At 39.1% G+C, this 12,495-nt stretch overlaps 2 protein-coding genes across 2 annotated transcripts; both read right to left on the reverse strand.

Annotated features, from left to right (window-relative positions):
• Positions 1 to 646: 646 nt before the first annotated feature.
• On the reverse strand, positions 647 to 5,357 carry gapdh (glyceraldehyde-3-phosphate dehydrogenase). The gene is made up of 12 exons (XM_028469809.1): positions 5,243 to 5,357; positions 4,620 to 4,664; positions 3,424 to 3,523; positions 2,598 to 2,704; positions 2,432 to 2,522; positions 2,241 to 2,356; positions 2,062 to 2,143; positions 1,825 to 1,976; positions 1,646 to 1,724; positions 1,227 to 1,310; positions 1,055 to 1,152; positions 647 to 969 (listed from the first exon to the last, which is right to left on the reverse strand). The coding sequence occupies exons 2-12, from the start codon at positions 4,640 to 4,642 to the stop codon at positions 900 to 902; spliced, it is 1,002 nt and encodes a 333-aa protein (XP_028325610.1). The 5' UTR covers positions 4,643 to 4,664; positions 5,243 to 5,357; the 3' UTR covers positions 647 to 899.
• Positions 5,358 to 9,907: 4,550 nt separating this feature from the next.
• nppcl (natriuretic peptide C-like) lies at positions 9,908 to 12,441 on the reverse strand. Its single transcript, XM_028469834.1, has 3 exons — positions 11,330 to 12,441; positions 10,361 to 10,487; positions 9,908 to 10,261 (listed from the first exon to the last, which is right to left on the reverse strand). Exons 2-3 carry the CDS (start codon positions 10,457 to 10,459, stop codon positions 9,968 to 9,970), a joined length of 393 nt encoding a protein of 130 aa, XP_028325635.1. The 5' UTR covers positions 10,460 to 10,487; positions 11,330 to 12,441; the 3' UTR covers positions 9,908 to 9,967.
• Between the last annotated feature and the right edge of the window lie 54 nt (positions 12,442 to 12,495).

Genomic DNA, 12,495 nt, shown 5'->3' on the forward strand with positions numbered 1-12,495 from the left:
TGCCTCGCAGAGTGATATGTACCTGTACTGTGCTTCAACATACTGAACTGAAAGAGTGTATTGTTCTGTATTTTTTGTGTTAAACCGAACAATGTTGAGTTATTGTTAATGAGTTGATTAAAGCTTGACTTGTGACTATTTTGTTTCGCTTAATGCATCTTAATAATAAACCAGTGCGCCTTATGTATGAAAATGGACCCATTCATTGATGATGCGCCTTATAATCCGAAAAGTACGGTAATCAGTGTTGGTATCAGTTAACTGGTAGATGATCAAACCAATGTGTGGATTGTACCTGTGTTTTGACAATTTTTTGTACCATGAAGTTCCAGTTCATACGTAAGATTAACACATGTTTTACTAGTTCAGAATTTAATATGACCTTAACCTTTTAACAGGATAAATTAATCTCAAATTCAATTCCTTCTGCAGTTGAAAATATGTAAACCCAGTGGATGATTAATATTTAGTTATTAGAGTTTAAACCACTTCATTTTTTTCCCTGTCAAATTGTTTCATGCTTTGCATCTTAATGAAAATGAGTTCCTGTGTTTCTTGACCTGCCTTAGAACTTAGACACGCAAAGTGTTCTTTTTTTTTTTGTTTAAAGTTAAACAAGAGGAGTCTCAGATCTCACAAACAGGACTTTATTCCACTGTGAGCTGCAGCATCAGCTACAGTCACACACCAGACTCTCCCACCATCACAACAGAGCAGGGACATTTAACAAATACAAAATATTGGTCAGTAATCTGAATTTTGGATTTGTTACGTGGAATCTTTCCTCTGGCAAATACTGGGGGTCAACTATCAGATGGAGTCAGACAGTCACATTGTACAGTTACAACTGTTGATCCAGAAGGATGCGTGTTTCATGACAGAGTGCAGCCAGGGCTGGTTTACTCCTTTGCAGCCATGTGGGCCATCAGGTCGCAGACGCGGTTGCTGTAAGCAAACTCATTGTCGTACCTGTTGAAGAAGAGTTTAAAAGAGTCAGTGTGGATCACTTGGGGCTTGATCATGGTGTGAATGTAAACCACATTTAAGGCCTCACCATGACACCAGCTTGACAAAGTGGTCATTGAGGGCGATGCCTGCACCAGCATCAAAGATGGAGGAGTGGGTGTCACCGTTGAAGTCTGTAGAGACGACCTGTAGGAGAAGAAAGCACAGTGTCAAATCAAACCCATCCATGTTAGAAATAGAACCAACAGCTGAACACACACCTGGTGGTCTGTGTAGCCCAGAATTCCCTTCATGGGTCCATCAGCTGCTGCCTTCACAACCTTCTTGATGTCGTCATATTTGGCCTGAAGACGAAAGTTTTCATTGTTATTGAACAGAAAATAAACCGTTCAGTACCATGTTAATGACATCAATTGCAGAAGATTAAAACGGGAGTGCAACATTAAAACCCACTTAAATCCAATAGAAGTAAATTGTCTTTAATGTGACGGACAGGCCAGAGGGAAGAAATTATTTAAATATAATTAGACAAATAGAAGCTTCAGGCATCATTAAATAAATCACTGGCCCTCATTGGCACATCTATGACCCATCATGGAAGCCATTACTACTGTGGAAATGTTGGTTCGGGGCCAATCATTGTTCATGTTTTGGTTCTACATCGTCATTGAACACTTACTGGTTTCTCCAGGCGAACCGTCAGGTCAACCACAGACACGTTGGGAGTGGGAACACGGAAGGCCATGCCGGTGAGCTTACTGCAAGAAACGTGCATAAGTAAAAATCAAACAACTGCCACAACAATCCAGTTTTTTGTTATTATTTGACATCACTGAAAACGTTTCTAAAAGTACCGACCCGTTGAGCTCAGGGATGACCTTGCCAACAGCTTTGGCAGCACCAGTAGAAGCTGGGATGATGTTCTGGCTGGCACCGCGTCCATCCCTCCACAGTTTACCAGAAGGACCGTCCACCGTCTTCTGGGTGGCCGTGATTGCATGAACTGTGCTCTGGAAAGGTTAAATCTGAGCTGAGTTTAACCGTCCCACAATCTTTTCCAACTCTTATTTTCAGGTATAGTGATGTTCTTCTCACCATCAGACCCTCAATGATGCCAAAGTTGTCATTGATGACTTTGGCAAGAGGAGCCAGACAGTTGGTTGTGCAGGAAGCGTTGCTATGGAGATATAAAAAAAAAAAACTCATTAATTAATACCCAACAGAAGTGTCCAAACAATATTTAGGTGAAACAAAGGGAAAGCTGATGGTCTCACCTTACAACCTTGAGGGAGTTCTCGTACTTCTCGTGGTTGACGCCCATAACAAACATGGGAGCATCAGCACTGGGAGCAGAGATGATGACCCTCTGGGCTCCTCCCTTCAGGTGAGTCTGCAGTATCACATTTAATTACATCAGTTTTCCTTTCACACATTAAAATCAACCTAGAGGTAAATCTGGACATACGGAGGCCTTCTCGATGGTGGTGAACACACCAGTGGACTCCACCACATACTTGGCACCAGCGTCACCCCACTTAATGTTGGCTGGGTCTCTCCTGCGAAGAAAGTCATCAGTGATTTGACGTAACACTGAATAAGAAAATATTTCACAGAAATAAGACGGAGCTTACTCGTGGAAGACGGTGATCTTCTGCCCATCAATGACCAACTTATCTCCCTCGATCTTAACCTCACCATGGAAGCGACCGTGGGTGGAGTCATACTTGAACATGTAGACCTAAAGAGGGTGTGAGAAGAACGCAAGTCTGAAAAACGCATCCCAGTTTGTTGTAGCAGATCTATCATGACTTGTGAGTTAGTCTTTATTTTGCCTCCCACTTTCCCAAACAACTGCTGCTCTTTCTAAAGTTACTGTTGACATGCGTCACAGTGCACTTTACACACGTTAAACGGCATTGGTTAAATTAATCATTTCTAAACTGGGGGGTAGGTCCCTAGAATGGTCTTGCTTAACCTTGAACAGAGGGAAAAAAAAAAAAAAAAAATCATGTTTTATTCGCACCTATTACTGTTCTACAATATATGATGACAAATTTTGTTTGTCTTTATGAGATTTGAAGAAAAGTAACTTTTCTTCAAAAGGCCAGTTAAAATAACTCGTACAGTAAAGCTACACAGGTATATGAATCATCACAGATGCATCAGAAATAGCGTCAGCTTTGTCATAATCAATACAGCTCTAAAACATCTAAAACCCCTTTTTAATATGCAAATGAACATGTTACATTAAATAATCTTCTGATTCATAACTTTGTTCTTGTTTGTTAACTTTTATTTGTACATGAGCCAACACTTTATTTAATGCCAAAGGTTACAGGGAAGAGAAGTGGGTTTCAAGAGGCTATTGATAAATATGCAGAAAAAAAAATGCTTACATTTGTTTTCATATGTTCTTTATTAAATATTTCCATAAAATAAAATCAATAATTCACTAACCATGTACTCCAGGTCAATGAAGGGGTCATTGATGGCGACGATCTCCACCTTCTTGGAGTGGAAGGCAGCACGTGTCACCAGACGACCAATGCGGCCGAATCTAAGATTAAAGCAGAAAGTTACTATTTCTGACCTCTAGGGGGCAGAGTGGTACCAAGTCTGTCAAATGTAATGTAAAAAAAAAAAATACATACAAATATTTAAAAAAAACCATGTATTTTAATGTTTTAATGAACGCTTCAAACAAATTAGCTTTAAAGCAGCTGGTGTCACCCCTAGATTGTTTGAAATATGACAGAAATGTGTAAAAAAAAAAAAAGATATGGTGGTTGATTATGGTGAGAAATCAGAATTGACATTTTAAAAGTTACTCATACAGAGTATTAATTGAATCTATTTTAGTGATATAATATCTTGCTCTATAGCAGACCGAGGGAGGGGGATAAAAATAAGTCAGGTTTGAACAGTTGCGGCCCCTCCCCTCTCTGCATTAAAGGCCAGGGTTCAGGAGGCGAGGCTCAGGCTCCTCTGAGGTCTAAAGTCAAACTAAACCCCCCCAGTGTTGTAATCTCAGTCACTAGAGCTGTTTGATCAGTAGAAGAGTTATTATTTAACCACAGGCCCACAATCCTGCCACCAATGCCCTCTGTCCCCAGACTGTGGAGCAATGGAGGTAGGGTAGAGATAAGGAATGGATCCACGAGACTAGTGCGTAAACTCAGACGTCACATTATACCACCTTTGTATCTGACAGCAGGAAAACACAGTTATCTGATAAAAGTTCAAAGGGCAGGAAAGTGGGACAGAGGAGCCTGTGAGATGGTCTGCATATAGAAACCGACAAACCTTAACTTGGAACTAACACCCATCCATTACATTATATAAAGTTAGTTTAGTCTGATTCATGCTCTTCCCTTTCCCCCACCCATGCATGAAGTCGTCCACAAAGAAAAGAAAAAGCTAAAGAGTGGAAAAAGTTTAGTTTTACATTATTTGTTCCTCCTCCCATCATGGTATAGTTTTTTAAACCACATTCAGATTTGCTGCAGATCTTTCTAGACACTACTGGAGCACAGCTGGTGTGCCTTTGTAAACCGAGCTTAAAGGTCAGGTTTATTTAAAAGTGTGGCCCTGCCTTAATTGAGGAGATCAGTGCTCAAGCTAATGTTGAGGATGAAATGAAGACGATCTCTTACCCATTGATGCCAACTTTCACCATTTTGCCTGGGTAGGTTTAAGTCCTATTGAGACGAGTGCAGAGAAGAACATAAATGATAGACATCAGAACACCAACATGCATGAGGCCAAATATTAGCCTTCAACACATGGGACTTGACATTTGTGAACACAAAATAAAAATAAAAAAGCAGAGTTTCTATGCATTGTGCAAAAGAATCCAACTTAGAGAAGAACATTAGTTTGATCTAAAAAAAAATAAATAAAAAATACAGACAACATGTATGAGACCAAATATCAGCCTTTAACACATGGGACTTGAGAAAATTATGTACCAAGCGTAGCCGAAATACATTGTGCAAAAGAATCCAAATGATAATTTATCAGTGAGCAGAGTCCAGGGGAAACAATACTATTGACATTTTTAAATTTCACAGCCATGACTGACTCCAAAAGTCACCATTTTACATCTTTACTGATGGCATGGCTTACGTTAAACAACTTTAAAAAGTTCATATCCATCGACTTTAGTTAAATCCCAGTCCCTTAATGCTGATGGAAATCACCTGAGGACAATCAGCATTAATCTCAGACACCTGTGCTGCTCAAGCTTTGCATCTTCAGATGATTGAAAATCATTTACCGTTTGTGAGATGCCTCAGTCTGTCCTGCGACTCTGGGAGAGTGGGGAAGAGCACAGTAGAGCTGTGAGCCTTTATGGCCGTCCAGGGGATCAAGCCCCGCCCACTGCTCCTGACCACGCCTCCCTCCTTTTGAATGTCAAGGTCATCAGCTGTACACAAATATTCAAAGCAGCCTCTGCAACCTCACAGATGAGAAGTTTCTCTGTTGTCAGACATCTACTGCTGCTTATTTAAAAGAAAAACAACTCTTGAGGACATACTTTTTAATTCAAATGCATTTTGTCTCATATAATCTTCAAGTATTAAGTATGAAAGTCTTCAGAGGCGTGGAAAAGGAGAGGCGTTCCTCGCTGGCCTTCTTGAGGGATCAAGTCTCTGTCCAACTGCCTGTGACATTTAATGTCCAAAGGTCATGACCCCTTCATGACTCGGGAGCTACTTCTTTTTTTCTCCCCCCCATCGCCTCCAAAATCTGAGATTAGGCTGGAGTTACTCAACATAAATGCTGTGCATGTGCACACACAAGGATAAGGTTTCCTCATGCCTTTATTTTTCTTATCTGCAGAACAAAAGGCCCAGACGTGCAACCTGCTTCTTTAGCTGAATGTTGCAACTCTCACTGAAATCTTTTTACTTTCAACACGTTGTTGTGGGACTTCTCTCATATATTGGAGTATTTAACATTTGCCTAAGGGAAAATCCATGTTTTTTTGTTTTTGAAGGGAGTGCATTCAATTACTTTCTTTAAAGCACACGGTTAAATTAGAATATTTTCTTTCCTTTTTCAGCATCACCACTTGCTAAATATAGTTTTACCTGTAAATGTCTCTTTTTCCTCTTTCCTTGTTGGATTGGTTCCTATTAATTCAGACTAAAATGACAAAATCTCAAATATAGCTTGAAAAAAGTTCATAAAATAAAAGCATTCCTTGTTTCTTTTGCAATTAATGGCAAGTCAAACATCCAAAGCTGCTGAAAATCACTGCTTTTGTAGTTAAGTTGAGGTTTCGTTTATTCAGACAAGATTTTTCAGGAAATGTGTATTTCCTGACATGTTTCTACAGTCAACTGCCAGTCTTTGCCAGAGACTGGCGTATCGCCTTTGATGGTTCCTTTGAAGTTTCACCGAATTTCCATGTGATAGTTCCAGCGACTTTAATTTTGTCTTCGTTTTGAATAGTACGTTAACTTGAAGTTTCATTCATTTAAACAAGGTTTTTCAGGACAAAATTAATCTCGCTGGAACTATGAATAATGACAATATTGGTCAAACCTGTGTCTTAGGGTTAGGATTAGGTTTAGGATTAGATATTGGGTTATAACCTAACCTTTATCCTAAACCATTTAGGGTTAGATTATAACCCAGGATTGCAACAAATTTTAGGGTTCGGGTAAGGTTAAGTCTTAGTCACGCGACCTAAACTGACCAAATAGGGGCGCTGTTGTTACGGCAACCGTACGTATAGCCACTGCTTTGCTTTTATTATGTAGGGAAACTCTCAGCAGGATTTAGGCCTGTTTAAGTGTTTCCCGGGTTGTCATTTCAGAACGTATGAAACTACGAACATGCAGTACAATTGTAGAATAGAGTGTATTATGTAAGTCTCAGTGAGCTGAGTCTAGATGTGTCTCAGTAATGCTGACATATAGTCTGAGCATAGCTGAACGATCATGGCTCTGAGTGCACGTATGCCAGTGTTGGCGGCTGCTTTGCAGCTTAAGGTCAAAGAGGGGACGTAAAGGTCAGGCTAAGTTTAGACCATCACTGGGAACTCAAAGCTTGGTCCACTTTACACCCCAGATAATGTGAGAACCCTCTTCCACATCACATGATTTCCCCCCCCACCACCAACACTACAGTTCAAACCCAACCTGCTGCAGAGAAACAAGTGACTAGACGTGAAAGCATCATCTTATAGATGAATTAGGCTTAAATAAATAAATAAAGGAAGTAAATATACTTAACGTAAATATACTATACTTAAGCAACTGCAGCTTTTGCGATGCCACAGTCAGGAAATATGTGATTGCTCCACTAATGCTAATGCTAATGCTGATGGAGACTTCATGTATTTCCAGTGTGGTCTGCCTTCACAGCTTCATCTCCAACTTTCTGTAGCTGAAGCTATTGTCAGTTTGAAGGTGAATTCCCTCGCTTCACAGCAGTCATGGAGTCTGCCAATCACTCAAAAACAGCATGTTTATAATGGATCTGCTCCGATGTCACATACTGAGTTTACCTCCGTACTGAGATTATAATCCTAACCCTAACCAATAAACAATTAAAACACGTGTCCGTTCACTTTGAAAACAAAAATAAACAAAAATTATTAATTATTATTTATTTTTTTTTAGCAAAAATTCATTTTCCGGTAATGCGCATGTGCGTGCATGTGCATATACAATCTCAGTACAACACCGCTCACATGCTCCCTCACTCCGCACACTGGTCGAGTGACCAGTGCATTCATTCACAGTTAAAGGGCCACACACACACACACACACACACACACACACACACACACACACACACACACAGAAAACAAATGTTATGTTCAGGTCCTGCATGGAAATTCTTCAACTCCCAAACAGTCACAACAAGGCTGCGTTTAGGTGTCCTATGATTTTCAGTGAATCTGTATCCGGTAGTACTGAAGGAATTTGGTCAGTACCTAAAAGAAAAAACCTGAATTCATATGATCAGATCGGTGTGACCCACATCGATCGGTGATCGGCCCAAAAATCTGGATGGTGAAAAGCCTAAGCTGAATGTTCAGAATACACTCATGTTAAGTGTATGAACATGAGTCACTAACTGCTGCACTCCCATCACCCACACTGGGGGACTGAGCCTTTGCCATCGCTGCCCCACCCTTTGGAACTCACTCCCATCCCCCATTAAAATTCTTACTCACTACTAAACTTCAAACATTACTAAAAACCCACTTGTTTAAACTGGCTTTTCCATAAATCCCCTTTCTTTGTATTCCCCATGTAAAGAGTCTTTGAGTGTCCAAAAAAGCGCTATTGAAATTTGATGTATTATTATTAAGTTTAATACACGCAGACTGCACAGTGTGCTCAGTAGGATCTGTACAGACATATGTCTGCATGATAAAGTGTCCTTCAAACCACTTACCTAACACGTGTCCTGAGCTTAAGTTCAGCACAAAGTCCAGAAAGAATCTGTGCAGTAACTCACACAGAGCTGTGCTGCCATCTTGTGTTGTTATTCAAAACCTCTCAGAATTTATTTATTTATTCTCATCACTACAGGTCATTTAATAAGTCAAAAAATAACTACCAAAGTCTGCTTTGGACATTAAAAATGACCTAAACAAGTTTTTTTTTTTTTTTTGTCTTTTGCTCTAGAGAAATATTATCTTTATCTTCTTTTTAAACTGTTTTGTATGGAAGCCACTTTCCACCACACACACAAAAAGAAAGAAATCACCACGGCAACTCATAATTATCAGTTAGTAAAGTCATAATTATTAGAAAGTCATAATCATGAGTTAGTAAAGTCATAATTATGATCTACCGACACTGACTATCATTCTTTACAACACTTTGAAAAATAATTCATTTAAAACATATTTTGGCTGTTTATTCTCTTAGAATCCAACACATGGTACATAGTGTAGAAAACAGAAGTGTGCCATGTAAAGCACTTTGAGTCACCAAAATAAGGTGCTATATTAATCCAATGCATTATTGATATTAAACACATGAAAAAAGTCTCACTTGCAAATTATTCTGTTACATGTTTTAATGTTTCTTTGCAAATTTCCTTTAAAAATTATTTTCTCATTATGACTTTACTAAAGTCATATTTATGACTCATAATTATGTCTTGCCATAGTGAGTTATTATTTTTTTAGTGGCAGAAATGGTCTCCCATAGTTTGGTTGGAATTGAACAGAATTTCAGCTCAAAGGTGTGACTGAAAGACTTCAGAATTCACCAAGCGTTGGATTGTTCACCCACTAATATAGAACATGAGCTGTGCTTAGATGGTCGTGAGACAGGTTAGCGTCACTTGCACTGTGTTAGACATTATTTGCTTGTGATTCCTCGTCTTTGATGCAAAATATATTTTATTTAAAGGTTCAGGCCCTCTTCACTTGTTACCTGCAGGTTTTGGGATTTAAGGATTTTACAGGTCAGAACACTCCATGCTTCTGATTACACCTCGGACCTTAAACTCTCCAGAGATTAACTAAATATTTTAATATTTGTATTTCTTCTTCTTGTAACATTATGACCTGTATTTTGTACCATTTCTGCTAAAAATCTTATTTAATCTTTGTGATAGACACTTAATTATCACTGTTTTTAAGGCTTTTCCCTCTTCTTTCAGAACGATGCCACCAGATGACTTAAGATAACAAAGCACATACAGTAACTCATAATGAAACAATTGACAGATGGTAATTTGTTCCATTTTTGTCAAACCAGTTTATTCATGCAAACAAGAAACTATAAAACACAGATTTAATTCACACGACATTTACACATCTTAATGCAATGTTAAATAATCACCTATTATTCACATAAAATCTAAACAGTTTGACATTTACAGCACATTAACAAACCCAGAACTACAGAACTTTATAAGGAATAGTCAATGGACTAAATATGTGATGATGCTCACATCATATGAAATGGAATGATTTGAAATGCAGGATAAAAAATAAAAAAAAACGCAAACATCCTTCTTCCCATTAGCAGCCCAGTCCACTCATGGAGCCAATCCGGTCCAGTTTGAGACCAAAACATCCTCGGTTCCAGCCCCTTCGTGAACGATCTGGCTCAGCTCTCTTCTGGTTGACCAATGCACCCTTGAGCAGACGCAACCAGGTGGTCTCTGGCTGCGTCTGCGCTGCAGCCCATTTGGGGTACTCAGCTGCTTTTTCTTCAGAGAGCGTGGATTGCTCCTCGGGCGGACTGTTCAACAGGTTCTCAAGGTCATCCAGAGTCAGAAGGTCATTATAACGGTCCATGAACTGCTCCATAAACTGCTCAAAAAGATAAAAGAGAAATTTCAATGACAACAAGCTTAAAAAAAGGGGGATACCACAACATGTTCCCCTTTCTTTCTTCTAATCTATATGTACCTGCACAGCATTAGAGGGAGGATGCAGAGCACGAGCTTCAGCGATGTCCACAGGAGTCAGAACGAGCAGTGTGGCACAGAGCAGCACAGGAGAAAGCATGGCAGCAGCAGGAGGAAGAACAGAAAAACTACACACATACACAAACAATGAAGGATTAAAAAAAAATATACAACCCCAAGACATTTATCTAGCCCTACATCTTTCTGTAGTGCACGACTACAAATGACAATACTCAAAAACATTTTTTAAAAAATGGGATGTGCTGAACTCTGTATAATTTTTTTATTTTGGTTTTATACATCCCAGTTTTTTTTAAAAAGGAATAAAAAGAAAAATATTGAGGTTTTGTCCATTTAAAATGGCTTAATCTTGGTATGACTGGTTCACAACCAAAATGTACAGCAACAAATACGGATGTGAAACATATGCAGTGCAATACAATGACATAAAACATGTACATTTAATCACTGTTGAGACATCCTTTTTTTTTTAAAGTAATATTTGTCACATTCAGACACATAAGCTGTTTTTGTAACTTAAAAAAATAATGCTTGACTAAAATAACATGCCTCGTTTTTATTTTATATTATTCACAATTGTTAAAACTGTGTTACCACATAATTCCATCATCCAAACATTAACAATATGATAAACTGCATTAATAATTCCTCTAAATTCAAATTATTTAACTCACAACTAGAGCAATAGAAAATAAAAACAGGTGGGTTTAATTTTAACATCTAGTTTCATAAATTATCAATCAACTCCAAAGATTTTTTTACTTATATTTTGACCTAAAATTACTTTTACTCAGTGTAGAATTTAAGTGTCCACTTTTATGCAAATGCATAAATAACTCATTCACATTATAGCTTTTTTGCCCTAAACGAGACCAAAATAAATCACAGGCTTTTCCTTCATGGAAAAGGATTTTTTTTTTTTTTAAGTTTAACATTAAGAGTAGCTCACCCGTCAGTAGTTTCTCAGCTCGTATCTTCAGCTCTACAGACTCTTCATCCCTCGTCTGCTCTCACTTGTTGGCACCTGCGGTGAGCATCACTCTCTCACTCGTCTGGCTCCGCCTCCCCCCTCTGATGGAATTGGAAGATCTTTCTTCTTCTTGGCTGAATGTAGAGCTATCAGCTGGGATGCTGCAGAGGTTTTGTAAAGCTGAGAACAACACCCCTCACCCCCCTCCACAGTTCTCTCGCAATGGGATGATGTCATAGCCTCAAGCGGACGGAGTGGCATTGTAAAGGTGACTCTGTAAACCAAGTTAAAGCCATTGCACTGCAGTGACCCATGTGACTTAGACAATCAGCGCTAAAGTTTGATTTTTTCCTTACGATTCTAACGCTTAAACAAAGATTCTCTAGTGGATCAGCCTCATACTCTTCTCTTTTGTCCCTGTGCTTTTTCCCAGCATGCACCGACCTGCCTTCTCTGCTGGGTAAGTTACAGTGTGTCAGTGCCATCTGCTCCCAGTACCCCCCACTGTCCCATTACAACACCAGTAGAAGCTGCGTGATCCAACACACTGACCTTAAAGTTCAGCAGCCTTGATGATCGCAGGCAAATAATGGCCAGCAAGTACAAAAGGCTGATGAACACAAACTTAATCTTCTTTAAATTAAAATACATACAAACATATACTGACGTCTGTTTTAAAAATCATACACGCCAAAAAAACAAAACTTTGAATTTAACAGGAATAAAATAAAGTGGTTTTGTTTTAACATGATGTGTTGTAGAGGGAGGATTTAAAATATGGTGAATTTGAGAGAGAAATAAGGCAAGACCGGAAAGGAAACAAATACGGACCTAAGCCTACTTCTGCAAGAGCAAGCGTGTGATACCATGTGAAGAAAAGAAAAAAGCAGACTAAAGAGCTACATGCGACTCAAAGGCTAATGATTGGTTTTTGAAAAATGAATGAGAGTGAATGGAAAGCCTGGACAGTGAGAGCAGCCTGTGGGGCAGTAATGGTGTCTGGTCAAGCTGTGGCAGACCATCAAACATCACTGTCCAAACACACAAAACAAACCAGGTTCTAAGGCTGACTTGCTGTGATGGAGGAGAACCAGGTGAGAACAGTTTCACCTCAAAACCCAAACAAACAGCAGCAGCAAACGTTG

This window comes from Gouania willdenowi, chromosome 16 (genome assembly GCF_900634775.1).
Source record: "Gouania willdenowi chromosome 16, fGouWil2.1, whole genome shotgun sequence".
Taxonomy (NCBI): domain Eukaryota; kingdom Metazoa; phylum Chordata; class Actinopteri; order Blenniiformes; family Gobiesocidae; genus Gouania; species Gouania willdenowi.